This window comes from Elgaria multicarinata, chromosome 16 (assembly GCF_023053635.1).
Source record: "Elgaria multicarinata webbii isolate HBS135686 ecotype San Diego chromosome 16, rElgMul1.1.pri, whole genome shotgun sequence".
Taxonomy (NCBI): Eukaryota; Metazoa; Chordata; class Lepidosauria; order Squamata; family Anguidae; genus Elgaria; species Elgaria multicarinata.
In genome coordinates, this window is record NC_086186.1 from 7277396 (window position 1) to 7294875 (window position 17480).

The following is a 17480-nucleotide window of genomic DNA, read 5'->3' on the forward strand; positions in this document are numbered from 1 at the left end:
GTGCTTAATCACAGCCAGAGAGGTTGCGTGTGTGTGCTTTTCTTTTTTTAATGCAGCTGGTGTCATGTTTAAACCAGGCCTAAGCAGGACCTGCATCCGGTTGTTTCGTCTCATAAGCAAATATTCCCATGATCCCTATTTAGCACTGGAGCCCAATTGCCTCTCCTCATCCACCACACCCAACTTTGCATCTCATTTGACCGAGATCCAAAGCTAACATCAAAACACCATTTCAAATGCTAATCAAAAGGGAGCCCTGGCTAGCTTTAGTTATAATCTCAGCAGTTAAGACAGGAGTGAGCAATCAGCTGTGGACAGAAGCAAGAGTCAGGAGAAGGAAGGGCTGTAACTCACTGGCATCACATTTGCATTACCTGCAGAGGTGCCAGGTTTATCTCCTGGCATCTCTTCTTTAAAGGATCATTCTCAGGTAGCAGAAAATACTGGGCCAGGTGGGTCAAATCTAATGCGTAGAAAGTAGCTTGAGATCACTCCCCACCAGATCCCATTGAGAGAAGCCTGGAGTTCCTTCCAGATCAGCCTGTAGGTCAGTGGTTGTTGTGCACCACATTACACACTTACTTAGTTCGGCTAAACATTTATTTATTTATTTAATTAATTAATTACATTTATATACCGCCCCACAGCCGAAGCTCTCTGGGCGGTTTACAACAATTAAAAATAGTAATCATTAAACGTATACAAAAATTTAAAAAACATAAAAACAGTATAAAAACAACAGTATCCATTTAAAAATAACAATTCTGGGGGCCATTAAAAACAAACTTAACGTTGTTAAATGCTGTTAAAATGTCTGGGAGAAGAGAAAAGTCTTAACCTGGCGCCGAAAAGATAACAACGTTGGCGCCAGGCAAGCCTCATCGGGAAGATCATTCCACAGTCGGGGGGCCACCACTGAGAAGGCCCTCTCCCTTGTTGCCATCCTCCGAGCTTTCCTCGGAGTAGGCGCTCGGTGGAGGACCTTAGATGTTGAGCACAGTGTACAGGGAGGTTCATGTCGGGAGAGGCGTTCCATCAGGTATTGTGGTCCCAAGCCATGTAGGGCTTTATAGGTTAAGACCAGCACCTTGAATTGGGCTCAGAAACATATAGGCAGCCAATGCAAGCAGGCCAGAATCGGTGTTAACATTGGTGCTGCCACAGCAGTATCACAAGTCCTGTGGCCTCTTCTTCACTCCTGTCTTAAAGAAATACCTTCTTCGGCCAAAGTCCCAGATCAGAAGGACAAAAAAATCCTACTGCAAACTGGTTAGATGGGTGCTCATAGATATGAGCCCATTTGATGAGGCTAAATTTATATTTGTGGTTTGACCACCTCTGCGTACCCTCACCCATATTTGGGGACCTTCTTTGTAAACAATACAAGGGGCGGTACAATTGACAGAACATTTTTTGGCTTCTGGTGACCACGGAGTATGCTCAGTCCTTATTGGCCTGTTTGGGTGTGTGTTTTCTACAGCCCTCCATTTTTTAAAAATGTTTCCTGATTCTGCTGATACCCAGGGCTGGCCCTACCATTAGGCAGGGTGAGGCAGTCGCCTCAGGCAGCAGATGCTGAGAGGCAGCAGCAGCAAGGTGTTCAAGGAGAGAACTCTGCGTCTTGGAGCCTACTCTCAGCCCTATAAGTTAGCCTGCTGCCTTCAAGTGCAGTGGAGAACGCTGTCCTTTCATTGGTGTGGAAGATAAATTCATCTGCCTGTGCAGTCAGCTTATGTACATGGAATGGGAGGGGACACCATCTTGTTTCTTTCCCTCAGCAATGCTATTTTGGCCCCCATCCTGCCGGCACGTCACCATCTGAGTTCACCATTAGAGGTAGCAAGCGCTCACCTCTTTCCTGAAAGGTTTTAAGGGGGATAAAATGTCTATGATTTGAACAGCTCCTATGAATGCACTGTTGCCACAAAGTATATGGCACAGCAATGCTTAACAGGAGAGATATTACAGGAAGTGACATAAAACAAAAAGAGAATCAGAGCTATGGCAAAACAGCTCCGGAAGGTGGAGTGTTAAATTCAAGGTGTGTCTCCTGATTGACGTTCTGTGTTCTAGCCAATATTCTTCCTAGCGCCAACCTAACAGGTTTTGTCTTTTAACCCCCTGATTTCTTGGGGGCATGGGGTGTCACAATTTCCCATTTCAATTTGCATTGCAAGATAACACACACTTTCGCTGAGACAGGGAGGCTTTTCTGGTGCTATTACCCTGCTTCATTCATGGAATTTTGCAAGGTTTCCAGACAACACGAGAGCCTCATGTGGCGCAGAGTGGTAAGCGGCAGTTACTGCAGCCGAAACTCCCCACGGCCTGAGTTCGATCCCAGCGGAAGCTGGTTCTCAGGCAGCCGGCTCAGGTCGACTCAGCCTTCCATCCTTCCAACGTCGGTAAAATGAGTACCCAGCTAGCTGGGGGAAAGGGAACCGCGACTGGGGAAGGCAACGGCAAACCACCCCGCTACAAAGTCCGCTAAGAAAACATCAGTGAAAGCAGGCGTCCCTCTAGGAGTCAGCAATGACTCAAGTGCTTGCAGGAGAGGTTCCTTTCCTTTCCAGACAACATCATCTTCCTCTTGTAACCTTCTTGTATCTAGCTGCACAAGGCCATGTGACTGGTAGTGCTAGCAGCCCCATGCCTGGAAGCACCCTAAATCTCCCTGCTAGGTCTGAGGAAGGGGGAAATATTCCTGCCACCCCACTCACAAACACACACATACATGCACACAGTGGTGCAAAGCGCTATATTTGCTAATGTGTACAAGTGTACTTCTCAAAACTTATATCAGTTCTCCAAGACTCAGCGCCCCCTAACAATATGGGGATTAATGATGCTGGCCTACCTTACAGGACTGTTGTGAGAACTGCTGGGATAAGGCACATGAAATTATTTGAATGCTAACAAATGCTGTTTAAATGCTAACTAATGTTAAGGCTGTAATCCCAACACATTTAACTAGGAAGTAAACCCATCATACACAGTGGCTGAGTTTGGTCAACACACTAATCAACTGGGGTGGGTGGGTAATAGGAACAGAATGGGAAACAACCGTTGATTATCGTGTTGTCTGAACTCAGCCACAGAGACGTACTTCTGAGTAAACATGCATAGGATTGTACTATACATCTTTCATATTTGTGATGCAGGAGCGGAAAGGTTCTATTACCACATCTTACAATTGTTCTTTCATAGTGGCCTTTTCACAGGCTCTGAATTAGGTGAGAGCCTGACTTATTTTTACGCATCTGACTCGTCAAGTAGCCTTAGAAAGAATGAAGGCTAGGAATGTGCAGTAATCCAAGTTCTTGGCAACTACTTCAGTAGCACTGTTAAAAACGATTGACCCGACTCCTTAGAGTATCTACGTTCTCCATTTTGTTTCTTCTTCTTTCTCTCCCTTCCCTCACTAGTGACTGGGGCATTTCAATCCAAGAAATGTTGCTGTAGCATCACTTTGATCAAAAGAATCTTAATGTGTGTGTTTTGCTTTTTCGCTGGCATGAGTGGAGGAGAGTCCCTGGGAGTGCCACCCCACCCTGGAATGGAGTGTGCAGCAGTGGCCACCAGGTGGCACGCTTGCCCAACTCCTAGGTAGCCCCCTTCCCCAATTCTGCAGCAACGCCCCAAATGCTCACATAGTCCTGCTCCCCATGATACCTAACTCATTATTTGTGCAATGTAAGAGTGTTCCATGGAGGCAGGAGGGGACACCAGTTGCACAGCAGCCTCTCCCATTAAAGGGCCAGACAACAGGCGATGGGAAAATCAGAGCAGGCCTGAGATAGGCAACCTGGTGCCCACCAGACATTTTGACTACAACTCCCATGTTCCCCTATGTTCCCATGCTGGCTCGAGCACATGGGAGCTGTAATCCAACACGTATGGAGGGCACATGGTTCTCTACCCGTGGAGTAGGTGATACTGGGCTGTATATACTCAGAGCTGCTGGAATCCATATGGACTCCAGCCAGGCTAAAATTCAGTGGGATTTCAATGGGACAGAGACGGTGGGATCCTATATCCACAGGGATGGGGAGACGCACAGCTTCTCCAGATGCCGTTGGACTGCAACTGCCATCCTCACCATGGCCAGATGCTGGCTGGGGCTGATGGGCATTGCAGTCCAAGAACATCTGGACGAGCGCCACGCGTTCCCCACCGCCGTAGGCAAACTTAGGGCGCAACCTTTGGCCTGTTTAGACCGAAGCGAGTCCTACAACTCCCACCATGTCTGGCTGTAGGGGATGCTGGGAGTTGTAGGCCTAGGATGGCGCGGTGGCTCGCTCTTTACGAGGGAGCCCCGCAGCCTTGGCTTGGGACCGGCGTCTCAGGCGACCTGGGAGCCATTCCCGCAGGGGCGAACCTCGGCGCCCGCGGAGTCGCCGCCTGCGCCCAAGCGCCCCAGCCGGGAGAGACGGGGCGGCTCCGCCCGGCGCAGGTGGCTGCTGGCTGGCTGGCGCGGGGCGGGGAAGGAGAGCTTCCGGAGAGGGCGCGGGAGGAGCCGGAGCCCAGCCAGGAGCGCAGCGGAGGGCGTTGCGGCGCGCTGCCTTCCAGGGACTGCTCGCTCTGCCTCCTTCCTTCCTCCCTTCTTCCTTGCCTCTCTTCCTCCTCCTCCTCCTCCTCCTCCTCTCTGCTCCGATGGCGGCGGGGCTGAGCTCGCTGGAGGCCGTGCGCAGGAAGATCCGGAGCCTGCAAGAGCAGGCGGACGGAGCCGAGGAGCGGGCGGGCCGCCTCCAGCGGGAGCTGGACGAGGAGCGGGCGCTGCGCGAGCAGGTAAGCCCGGCGCCGGCGGGGGAAGGGCAGCGGGGCCAGCACCCATCCCCCGCGCATCGCGCCTGGCCCGCCGCCGCCGCCAACCCCGGGCGTTTCCGCGGGCCGGCAGGAGCAGCTGGGGGATGGGAGCCTTCCTCTTCCTCCTCCTTCTCTTCCTCCATCTCTCCCCCCGCTCCCGGGCTTTGGCTCTGCGGGATCGAGCTTCCCAGGCCTGGGCACGGGCGCCTCCCGAGAGCCGCAGCCTCGCGGAGGGGGCGGGAAGGACCTGCCCCACCCCCCTGCAAAAAAGCGCTCCCCTCCCTCAGGTGTGGGGCGGTGGAAACTCGGCCGCAGGTTCTCCTTTTTGTTTCCAGCCGAAGGGAAGTGGGGAAAGGGGGTTCCCTCTCCCCCCCACTCCCCAAACAAAGGCTTCCTCCTCCTCCCCCCCCCTTGTCCTGGATGGCTTCACCTTGGGGGACCCCTTCCCCTTCCCACCCGGCGCAGCATTGTGCAGGGAGAGGGGTCTCGCTCCCCGAGTCACCCGGCTCGCCTGGCCTCCGTGCGCCCTTCCTTCCTTCCTTCCTTCCTTGGGAGACAAAGGTTGAAATCCAGGCTGCCTGGACGGCAGAGGCAGGAAACGTCGGGCGAAGCCTGTTGCACAAAGGCAGGCGCTTCTGAAAGTTCTCTGCCAGAAGCACGTTTAGGCCCAGGGCCTCGACAAGACTTCAGCCTGGTTGAAGGGCTTTTTTCAGGATCCGGCTGAATCTAAGGCTCAGATCCGGTTAGCTGGGAAATGTGGCGGGCATCCCAATAGTAAAGAGTGCCTCTGAGCATGTCTGGGCTGGGTTTATCTGGGGAATGTGGCAGACAGCCCAAAGGAGAAGAGTGCCTCTGAGCATAAGTGGACTGACTCTCCATCATGCCTTAGGGTTGCTTTGTCCATATGCGAAACATCTCCAGGTCATCATGAAACCCGTTTTACGAACCTGGGATGAAGAAGACAGAGTTTTGTGTTGGTTTTTAAATGGGATATAAAATATACCCAAACTGCATTGGTTGTGAAGGACACACATTCATGCGTAAATCTGTGGTTTTATTCTGTTTTATCGTGCCCTTCCTGTGGGCAGCTCAGAACCGCACATCTTCCCTGTGAGGGAGAGCTTAGGCTGTGTGTGTGTGTGTGTGAGAGAGAGAGAGAGAGAGAGAGTTACTGAAGGCACCTCAGTGATCTTCATATCCAAGCAGAGCTTGAATCTAGGTGTCCCCCATATCCAAGCTCAGTGTTTTGTCCACTGCACCAGACTAGCTTTGCTCTTCAAAATACTGGGAAGCAGAGCTGAAAAGGTAGCATGAGGGTGAGCGTTCGTTAATAAGGGTGCAATCCTATGCATGTTTAGAACTTTTTTTAAAAAAACTACAATTCCCAGCATGCCCCAGTGTTGTAGGACTTTTTAAAAAAACTAAACTTGCATAGGGTTAAGCCATAAATGTAGTAGTGTTGTAAGTGGGCCTTCCCCAATCAACCTGGTGCCCTCTAGATGTGTTGGATCACAATTCCCATCATTCCCAGACCACAATGGCCATCATTCCAGGTCCAACACATCTCAAGGGCACGAGGTTTAGGAAGACTATTCTGAGTTACTTTTGCAGAACTACTGACTTGCATTTCAAATGATTCCTTGATGGGGATGAAAGAAAAGGCCTGTCAGACCAGGCCAAAGGTCCACCTTGTCCAATATCCTAACCCCAGGAAGCCCACAAGCAGAAGAGAAACCCCTTTCTCATTGTTGGTGGCTCCTGATACACTGTGATACACTGCCTCTGAACGTGGAGGTTCCATGAAGGGCATCGTGTTGAGTAGCCAGTGGTAGATTTTCCCTCCTCCATGAATTTGTCTGATCCCCTTTTCAAGTCACCGAAGATGGTGGCATCTTCCACCAAATTCCATAAATCAATTCTGCATTACATGAAAGAATACATACATCCCTTTGTCTGCCTTGAATGTACTGCGCTGGAACCAGTGGTCCATTAATTTCATGGGCTGAGCACAAGTTCTTGTATTATGAGAGACGGAGAAAAATTATCTTGCAGTGTACATAATTGTAATGCCTTGTAAATGAACCCACTAAAGTCACTAGTTGGCAACGTATTTACTTTTTATTAGCCTGCTAAGAGGCTAGTAGACCAGGGTGTTTCCGTGTTGGCTGCAAAGGTGGAGACTTCCCTTCCCCCATAGCCACTATGGAAATACAGAATTCTACTCTCTTAGCAGGCTAGTTTTAAAAACGACCTTCTATAGAGTGGGTTGGCTAGGGAAGGAGGGAGCACCCCTTCCCTCTTCTGCCAACTTGCCCACTCTTCTACATGGATTTCCTGGTCGCCTATGGCAAACTGGGAGTTTTTAGATACAAGGTTGCTTTTTAGATATTCATCTTTTTTTCTGATCTAGAATACCCTTAGGCCTTTACCCTTGGGGAAGATGCTTCCCAACCTTGATTATTTTGGTTGCATCCCTTTGCAGCTCTAATGACAAGAGACTCCATCCAGCCAAGGTCGATTTAGACCAGTATTTGGTCCCTAAGAGGATGATTGAAGTGCCTTTAGGGAAGGACCTTAGCTCAGTGGATAGAGCACATGCTTTGCATGTAGAAGGTCCCGGGTTCAACCCCCGGCATCTCCAGGTAGAGCTAGTAAAGAATCCTGCCTGAAACCCCGGAGAGCCGCTCCTAGTCAATTTCAACAGTACTGGTCTAGATGGACCAGTGATCTGACTCAGTATATGGTGTCCTCCTGGTAGTCAGCTGAAGCTCTTCTGGAAATCGGCGTGGTGGGGATGGCAGATTCCTTCTGGACTTTCCATTTTGTAACTATCATGGCTGCAAAAGATGTTGTTTAAGGGATATTCTTTTTAAAAGCTGGTCAACATCACAACATCCTGTGGCAGTGAATTCCATCGGCTGATGGTGTCTGAAAATAGCTTTCTTTGAACCTGATATGCTCCAGATGTGTTGGTCTGCCAACGCCTATCATTCCCAGCCAATGGGCCACACTGGAAATGATGGTTTTGTAGTTCAGCACACCTGGAAGGCACTGGATCGGTGCAGACTGTGTTTAAAAGGATGAAATGTTTCCCTTCTTGCCTTGAACTCACTGCTGCTCCATTTCATTGGGAGCTTCTGCCCCCTGTCCTACAGTGGCCCATCCACAAATAGGGTGTGAAGGGAGCAGCGCTTCTCATGCTGTTGTTCCCAGGAAAGTAGTATTCAAAGATAGACTGCCTGTGCACATGGCGATTTCATTTAGCTATTCATGACTGTTGAAAAGGCCCTTTCCTGGTCTTTTTTATTAAAATTTTCTTGATGACTTTCTCTTTAGCCAAGATATATTGGTGAGGGCCTGTGCCTGCCCTCTGGGAATTCTCTGCCATGGTATTTGAGATCCATCCATAAAAGAAACTTCTCTTGAGTGTGTGGACAGGCGGACAGGCACCATTGGAACCTGGGTGACATGTCATTCTAGCCAGAGCTGTGGTCACTTGCTTCATTTAGGCTGGAATCCTACACACCCTTACCTGGGAGTCATCTCTATGGTTTTACTTCCAAGTAAAGATGCGTCCGATTACGCTCTTCTTTGGATTTGCTCTTTGTTTTTTTAATCTTTGAATCTCGCTTTGTTGACTGCAAGGTTCGGTTTCATGCAGCTGTTTTGCATGCGGTCGTCATGCAGGTGTTCTGAATGTGCCTTGTTGTGAGGGCATTTGATGACGCAAATGGAAGCTGCAACAAAATGTTGCAGTATGGAGTGCTTCCTGTTCAGGATTTCATCCTCTTCATTCTACTCCCCACTGCCTATCCTGTCTTTCCCCCCTAAAAAGTCATTCCTTTGGTCACTGAACACATTTAGTCCTCTTTGAGCTGTTTTGGGAGATCCTTCCTCACCATGACTTTTCCCCCAAAAAAGTTTTTTATGTGTGTTTCTGCAAACCCGGGTGTTTTTTTCTCAAACCTGCTGATAACCCTTTCTTGTGAGTGGATAGTGTCATTTTGACCACATAAGCATCAGCACTTATTCTGAAATTGAAAGAATGATATAGTAGGATTAAAAGCTTTTGCCATTGTTCTTGTTCACCAGCTGAGACATGGCACCTACCCTATTCACTAAAATGATGATGCATAGCATTAGCGGCTGGGGGATTCTGGGAATTGTAGTCCAACACATCTGGAGTGCACGAGGTTGCTCAAATGGCAATAACCTTTAAGTTGCAGCTAAATCCAGGTAGTTTTCCAATTCAGGCCACAATCACATGCGCGGAGACTTACTTTGGAATCGATTACAATCGTGTGAGTTAGAATGCCAGAATCAGTCTTTTAGTGCAAATACCAGGTTTCATCAGAATATTTCTTTGGGGCAACCCCCACCCCCAAAAAACCCAGGTGATTTGGAGTTTTGTTGAGGGGGAGGCCCAGGAGAGGGCTGTTCTCTTTTCCTGTGAAAAGGAAATGGTTGCTCTCTTGCACGATAGCAATCATTAATCCCTGGTTCTCTGTCATAGTGAAACTATGACAGAGAACAGCAAACAAGAAATAGAAACTTGTATTTGTCTTGTTAGCCCCGGGAGTGCCATTTGAGGTCATCGGGACTTATCTTTGCCATATAAGGCAAAGTCCTGCTTCACAGCAAAAATATTTTTTTTAAAAAAGAATAATTTGGTCCTTTTAGGGTAGTGGCAGGCAAGCCCATGCTGAGTTTTTTTCTTTGGGAACCGGAAGTAGGAAATTGACCTTTAAGCATTATAGGCTGCAATTGAGGCGAGATCACTTCTGATATAATTATTAACGTGCCATTGAATTGGTTTTTCCACGGGATTGCTTGCCAATTCTCCCCTCCCGAAAGATGAAAATACTGTAACTTTCAAAGCCTCAAAAGATTCTCAGAAGGGTGTTTTGAGAATTGGGAAGGAACAGAATAAAGCTATGGAAAATTCTTATTGGCTCCATTTCAGTCATGTTGGACGCAATCCAGCTGGAATGTTCTCTTGTCAGACCACATTGAATTGGATAGGAGCTGTACCGGAGAAGGTCCTGGTGATTGTGACCTCAAAATGGGTTGATTTGTAGCTCCTGTAAGCAAGGATTTTTCGTTATGATTTTGCACTGATCTAGTTCCTAAATAATAGAAGTTCATACACTTTAAATGGTGACGGTTTGGCTTTTTAAAAAAAAAAAAAAAAAAAAACACCACTGCATTTTCAAAAGGGTGAAAATGTGGTTCAGGATGCAATCTGAAATGCACTGGCTTGCGAGTAGCCGCAAAAAGCTCAGCGCTGTGCCCATCGGGCCAGGGGGATCCCGGGGGGGGGAGAGGGAGGACGGGCGACACGGGACACATGGAGGGAGAGGGAGGACGGGCAACACGGGACACATGGAGGGAGAGGGAGGGAGGGAGGGAGGGGAAAGAGTGGGCAGGAGGCATGGGAAGGGATCAGGACCGGATGGGGGGGTTGTTTAAGTAAAAAAACCGGCTTACCTTCTCCAAAGTCTTCGGGCCGCACGTGGCCCCTTTAACAACCAAAAAATGGCCAACGCTGCAGGGCTTCCGCAGTCCCTGCGCGTCGGCCGTTTAGGAGGCGGGGCGGCGTGCACTAATGTTAGCGCGCCGTCGCCTCGCCTCCCTGCCGGCTTATCCCGGCAGGTCTAGCAAGGCCCTGAGAGAATCAGGCAATAGTGCAGTCCTGGAGAGAAACAGCTAGGAGTCTTTCTTCTCTCTTTGGATCGTGTCAAGGAGTGCTAGAAACTCACATTGCCTGTCCCACTCATAACATCTGTACCACAGGTTGGCCATTAGACTGTGACCAGAACCTGAAGCTTTTTGCTATGAGATCCAGTTTTGTCCTTACTCTTTGGTCTGAGCAAAAGTTTAGAAGCCCAAATGGATTAAGTGGGTGGAAAAGAGTGAATAGATCCCTGCCCCAATAAGATTTAGGAAGTAGGGAGGGATGTTAGAAAAGAGAACAAGGTAGCACATGGTGTATTCATGTTTTCTATAAATGGTAGCTGTGACCAACTTTTCCACTTATTGCTTTCCTCCTTGATCTAAATGACTGTATATAGTTCCGCTGTATTGTAACTTTGGCGGATGGCAAACTGTCCATACCTTTTGACTGTCTTTAAGTTTAACTGGATTACCACTCTTGTTAAAATAGACCCATTCTTCTTATTCCATATAATGTCCCTTTATTGAAATGTCATCATCCCCCCAATATCAAATTGCAAGGATATATAAGCACCCTCTTGTATTTCTACTCATTGCAGGGTAGTCGGCCACAAAACCATGCTTATTATAACCAGAACTGCGGACGTCTAATGAAATTATTTGATATTTAAATGAAAACAATCACTGGCCTATTATTATTATTATTATTATTATTATTTATATAGCACCATCAATGTACATGGTGCTGTACAGATTACACAGTAAATAGCAAGACCCTGCCGCATAGGCTTACAATCTAATAAAGTTGTAGTAAACAATAAGGAAGGAAAGAGAATGCAAACAGGCACAGGGTAGGGTAAACAGGCACCAGGTAGGGTGAAGCTAACAGTATAGAGTCAGAACAAACTCAATATTTAAAAGCTATAGGGAAAAGAAAAGTTTTTAGCTGAGTTTTAAAAGCTGTGATTGAGTTTGTAGTTCTTAAGTGTTCTGGAAGAGCGTTCCAGGCGTAAGGGGCAGCAGAAGAAAAAGGACGAAGCCGAGTAAGGGAAGTGGAGGTCCTTGGGCAGGCGAGAAGCATGGCATCAGAGGAGCGGAGAGCACGAGCGGGGCAATAGTGTGAGATGAGAGAGGAGAGATAGGCAGGAGCTAGACCTTGAAAAGCTTTGAAGGTCAACAGGAGAAGTTTATATTGGATTCTGGAGTGAATTGGAAGCCAATGAAGAGATTTCAGAAGTGGCGTGACATGGTCAGAGCGGTGGGCCAAGAAGATGAAGGGTCTGGTGGCACGTTAAGGATTAACAAATGTATTGTAGCATAAGCTTTTGTGGACTGTAGTCCACTTTATCAGGCATGATGTGATGTCTTGAATTACAGACACACACAGTTGGTAAGGTGAGTTGTAAACAGTTGAGGTCAGGGGGAATGAAATGGAGAAACTACAGACAGTGATAATTATGTTATTAAGGGTGGCCATTCACATAAACAGTTGTTGGTTATAACAGACATCCTGGCACTGGTAAACTAAACTGGTAAACTATGAATGCCAGAATGTCTGTTTCTGGGAGTGACCACACTTAATAATGTAATTATCACTGTCTGTACTGTCTGCGTCTCAGTTCTCTCTAACCTCTGGTTATAACTTGCCCCCAATCCTCAACCAAATATGTATATCTGTCTGTAACTCAAAATAACGCTTCATGCTTCTGATAACATGAACCTCAGTCCACAAATATTCATGCCGTATACATGTCTTAATCTTTACGTTTCCACAGGACCCTGTATCATTTTTTGTTGTCACAGACGAATATAGATACCCTTCTGGAAATCGATATAGTTGACTCATATTAGCAGTCTAACATGCAGTAAAATACAATAACTTTCCTATCCAAAGAAAGGTCAACACTTAGTTTGCTGGATTTCTTAATATGTGTACTATAGTAGGTGTGCAGTAAATGTACGGTGAAAGATCAGAGCATCCTAGGTATATCATAAAGCCAGAGAGAGAGAGAGACTGTCAACGAACTGTATTCATGGTTGCATCAAAAGGAAATAGAGTTAAGACATACTTTAATAGGTTGTGGGGAGAAGAACATAAGAGGAGCCCTATGGGAAGCCCACAGGTAGGGCCTAGTATTGGAGGTGACATGTAGCCATCATTGTTGGCGGGGGCATACATAGCCACAGGTCACCCACTTCCATTAAACCTGGATTACCTGTTCTCTTCCCCGTGCACGCTTTCCCTTCTTGGTTTTGGTCCTCTATAACCACCGTTGCGTTTCCTACCGACCCCTTTGAGCTCCCTCAAATATCGCTGGGTTTGCTTCCTTCCCCCAGGCTGAGAGCGATGTGGCTTCTCTGAACAGGCGTATCCAGCTGGTAGAGGAAGAGTTGGATCGTGCCCAGGAGCGTTTGGCAACTGCCCTGCAGAAACTGGAGGAGGCTGAGAAGGCAGCAGATGAGAGCGAAAGGTAAGGAGGAGGCTGAGCTGTTGGCCCTCCGGCCCCAATCTGTCCTTTTCCCATTGAGATCGGAGCCCGTTTTGCCACCACTGTGATAAGGCAGTCTTTCTCAACCCGGGAGTCTTCCAGATGTGTTGGACTACAACTCCCAGGAATAAATAAATAAATAAATAAATAAGATATGCAGGGGAGATCTTGACCGTGTGCTTCCTAAAGAAGAGTGTGGAGGGAGGGATTGTATATTTCAGGGATGCTTGGATTCTGAATAGAGACTGTTGATACTTCCATGGAGCCTTTGTCTTCAGTCACTGCTAATGATGCATAGCCCCACTCCTGTGTGAGTGAATGGCAGCCATTCACTCGGATAGAAGAAATAACGGGGTGCAATTGTCCAGCCCTTGGGTTAGGGTTCAACATGCCCCTTGTGACCCCAGTATCTACAATGAGGGTCAGCATTTGCCTTGTCTCAGCTCTTTTCCTGGAAGGCAGCCTGTTCCATTCCCCCCCTAGAATTCAATGGGAACCATTGAGAGCCAAGCCAAACCAGTCCTAAACTATAAAGCCCTTGTCCTTCTACTGCATAGCCCCACTTCTTGCCACGATGCCAGAATGTAATGCGGCTTTTTCCTGTGCCTTCAGCTGGCAAGGTTCTGAAAGTTTCCATCCTCAGATGGGGAAATAAAACTACACGTGTGTGTGTGTGTGCGCGCGCGTGTGATGTGGCTTCTAGGTTCCCTGCTGTAATATGAACACCCAAGCCAAACCGGAATGAAGGAAGCTGCCAAACAGAGTCTGACCCTTGGTCCATCTAACCAAGTATTGTTGGCACTGATTGGCAGTGGCTCTTCAGGGCTTCAGGAAGCCTCGACCTACCTGAAGATGCCAGGGATCAAACCCGGAACCTTCTGCGGGCAAAGCAGGGACTCTACCACTGAGCTGCGCCCCCTTTCAACTGTTTGGGTGCTTTAGTTATGTGGGAGTGCAAAATGTGGGGCCAGGTGCAGAAACTCCTCTTTTTGAGAATATTTCATCCTCTCCCATGACTACCAGAACACATATAAATTATGCACACAAAGACATTTGTGTATAGGGGGTTGTTCGGTGCAGAATTGAGATTGGGCACAGACCTGTGTTTATATGGAGCATGTGTGTTTGTGTGTATAAATACAAATGAGTGAGTGTTGAAGAGAGCGAGAGCTCATAGCATGGGAAGTGTACACAGCCCCGGGCCCAGGGCCTGAGCTAACTCGCTCGTTCCGAACCGTGCTTCGTTGTCTTCCAGAGGCATGAAGGTCATTGAAAGCAGGGCCCTGAAGGATGAAGAGAAGATGGAAATTCAGGAGATCCAACTTAAAGAGGCGAAGCACATTGCTGAGGACGCCGACCGCAAGTATGAAGAGGTTGGTGTCTGAGCGCAGCACCGAGGCCTTTTGGCTGGTTCTTTGGCTTGGCTGCTCTTCCCAGGACAAACGAGTCAGCTTTGGTGGTCGTTCCGCCTGTTGAGACGCAGCCGTTGTGTTATGAGCGAAGACAGGTGCCAACCTTCCCTCATCTGGTGCCCTCCAGGTGTGTTGGACCACAACTCCCATCACTCCCCATTATGAGGGATGTAGTCCAACACGTCTGGAGGACACCAGGTTGGCGAAGGCTGATTGAGGAATCTTGTGGAAGGAATCTTAGAAGACGATGCCAGGAAGTAAAGACTTGACCCAGTAAGCATAGAGAGAGATTGTGTCGAAGTTTCACGAAGGGAGGATGAAACTAGTGCTGGGGTTTGAAATCTTTCTCCCACAAGTATGCCGTGTTTCTCCTGGATATGTTGAACAGAGGTAAACGTGGCTGTGGGATTTGCCTTCCGTTACGTCCGGTTTGCCACGTTTTCCCTCCACCACGCCCAGTTGCAGCTTTCAGGCGCAAGGCGGCGTGGGGATATCAGAGAGCCCCCAAAGTTAGGGGAGGATCACTGCCTGAAAAAGATAATCACTTTTGCTCCTGATGGCCAGCGCAGCATTTTCCATTGCCAGATTGTTTAGAGTGATTCAAAAGGTACATCTGGGAGGTGCCATTTAGCAACAGCGACCTGTTCCCAGAGCTAGTTTTTCCAAGCTTTCTGCAACAGCAGAATCTGTAAGGCCCAGAGGAAAAGCAGGAGTGTCAAGGGCACATTTAGGGTGTCATCACTGTTGTTGTTTAGACAAGGATCCCAGCTTGTATAAGGGGCTCCATTTAGCGAACAGGAATTCTAAAATAAATAAATAAATCGCACACGCTGGATAATATTTTACTGGGCCAAAGTTCTCAGAACGCAGTTACCCTAGAGTATTCGCTCTGACTATTATGGGACTGCTCGAGGGTCTCCGGCATAAAGACTGATAGGTTTTCTGTTGGGTCAAAACTCAGTAGAAATAAAGAGTTGATTCCATTTGTGGATATCTGAAGCTGCTGAAATTAAGAAGCTCTCCCTAAAGAGGATTTGCTCACCTTTCTGGATTATTCACGTGCTCATTTTGCTAATGAATGCTGAACGCAATAGAACGCAGGACATTTTAAAGTCATTTCAAGCAACTTCTAATTGTGTCGAGACCTAGGAATTGGGGAAAGCTGTACAGTAGCCTTTCCCAAGCCAGTGCCCTGTAGATGTCTTGGACCACAACTCCCATCGTCCTGAGCCTGAATGGGGACGATGAGAGGCATGGCCCCACACACGTGGAGGGCACCGAGTTATTATTATATTATTATTATATTTATTTGAATCCCGCCTTTTGCCCAATGCTGGGCCTCAAGGCGGCCTTACAAAGTTTAAAATATACATGGGGGGGGGGGGTGAAACAAAACCATAAACAATTGAAAAATACACAACAAAATTATAAGACATTAACATAGATGGAGGGCTGGATTATTCTCCAAAGGCCTGTTTGAACAAAAAAGTTTTAGCCTGCTTCCAAAAGCCCATCAAGGAGGGAGCCAGCCTAGCTTCCCCGGGAAGAGAGTTCCAGAGCACCAGAGCAGCCACCGAGAAGGCCCTCTCCCATGTTCCCACCAAGCGTGAAAGAAGGGCTTCTCCAGAAGATCTCAAAGCACGGGCAGGCTCATAAGGGAGAATACGTTCTTTGAGGAAGCGTCTAGAGAAGGGACTATATGCAGATGTACAAGATGTACAAAAATGTTTGGAAAACCTAAGAGAGGCCCACATTCTTGGGGAGCCAACTTGGAGGGAGGGAGGCAGCGAGTGGCAGCAGAAGGGAGGTGAGTGAGAAAAAGATCAATGATGTGGCGGTGGCGGCAACTGGCCCCGATCCACAGCAGTACTTGGTGGAGGACGTGAAAGCTGCTTCCAGACTCCTTTGGCACCATTGCCAGTGCCTAGCAAGCAACTTGAGTTTTGCACCTCTGGCTCTGTCTTGCTTTTGGGTCCAGTGCAATTGATGGCGTTGCTTTGCACATGACCCATTTTCGCCTCTTGTTTTCCCTCTTGCTCTAGGTGGCTCGTAAGCTGGTGATCATTGAGAGCGACTTGGAGCGTGCGGAAGAGCGTGCGGAACTTTCAGAAAGGTAGGTTGCCGCCCCCGAGGCGTTAAACTTTCCGGGTTCAACGCGGCAAGCATGAGACCACGAGCGTCCGACTCAGCCCTCATTCACCATGGCCCCAGCGGTCTGACGCCCGTGCCAGAAGGAGGGGGTGTCTTTTTATGTGTGTGAGTGCTTGTGTGTGCGTACGCCTGCGTGCTTATCGTGGTATTGAGGTGGTTCCTTTTGGGGGGGGTTCCTCTGATTTGGTTGGGGTCACTGCCTGCTTTTTACTCGCTCACTGATTTTTGTGAATGGCTTTTGTGCATTTTCATGTGTTCACTAACAGCCAAGTCCGACAGCTGGAGGAACAGTTAAGGATTATGGATCAAACGTTGAAAGCATTAATGGCTGCTGAGGACAAGGTACTGGAGCTCATATACCTACCTGTCTGTGAACCGAATGATCAGGTTTAGCCACAACCCAAATCCTTTGGCTATCCTAAACGGCTAGTTAGACACCTGTTAGCAGTAGTGGCTGAATTTTCCTCGTATTCTCTTCCTTTTCCTTCTGCATTTGGCTCGAGTGGCTTTCCTTAGACTCAAGAATGAATGGACGTGCGCCTGTGTGTGTTTAACCTTTTTTGCAGCTGATTGAGCCCCAGAAAGGAGCTGAACAATCTGGGATAGTTTAAGGGTGTTTCTATAAAGGATCCTAAATGAATCTGGCAGCCTAAAATGCACTGTTCTGCTCATACGAGCTGTTGTCAGTGAAAACTGTGGGATAGGAGATGGTCAAGTTTTGAACTGCCAAAAAAAGCTCTCCTCTCCTACGCAAAACGGTTTTGGGCATCGTCTACCAGAGACGTTTCCTCCGCCCACCCTGCTGGAGCAAATGCGAGATGTCGATGATCCTAGCAAACCTGCTCTTTGCATAAAAGTTTGTGGCGAGTTTCAGAGCAAATTTGGGTGCTGTAATTGATCCATACCTCTTCTATCTCTGATGGGTTCAGCGACTTTCAAGGCCCTTTCT

At 48.1% G+C, this 17480-nt stretch overlaps 1 protein-coding gene across 3 annotated transcripts in view; it reads left to right on the plus strand.

Annotated features, from left to right (window-relative positions):
- TPM1 (tropomyosin 1) overlaps window positions 1–17480 on the plus strand; it is a 39116-nt gene that overhangs the window by 5940 nt on the left and 15696 nt on the right. For all 3 annotated transcript variants that reach the window (XM_063142702.1, XM_063142701.1, XM_063142700.1), the window contains exons 3-5: window positions 12817–12950; window positions 14224–14341; window positions 16423–16493. In XM_063142702.1, coding sequence (XP_062998772.1) covers window positions 12817–12950; window positions 14224–14341; window positions 16423–16493 — 323 coding nt within the window. The remainder of the gene's footprint in view (window positions 1–12816; window positions 12951–14223; window positions 14342–16422; window positions 16494–17480) is intronic.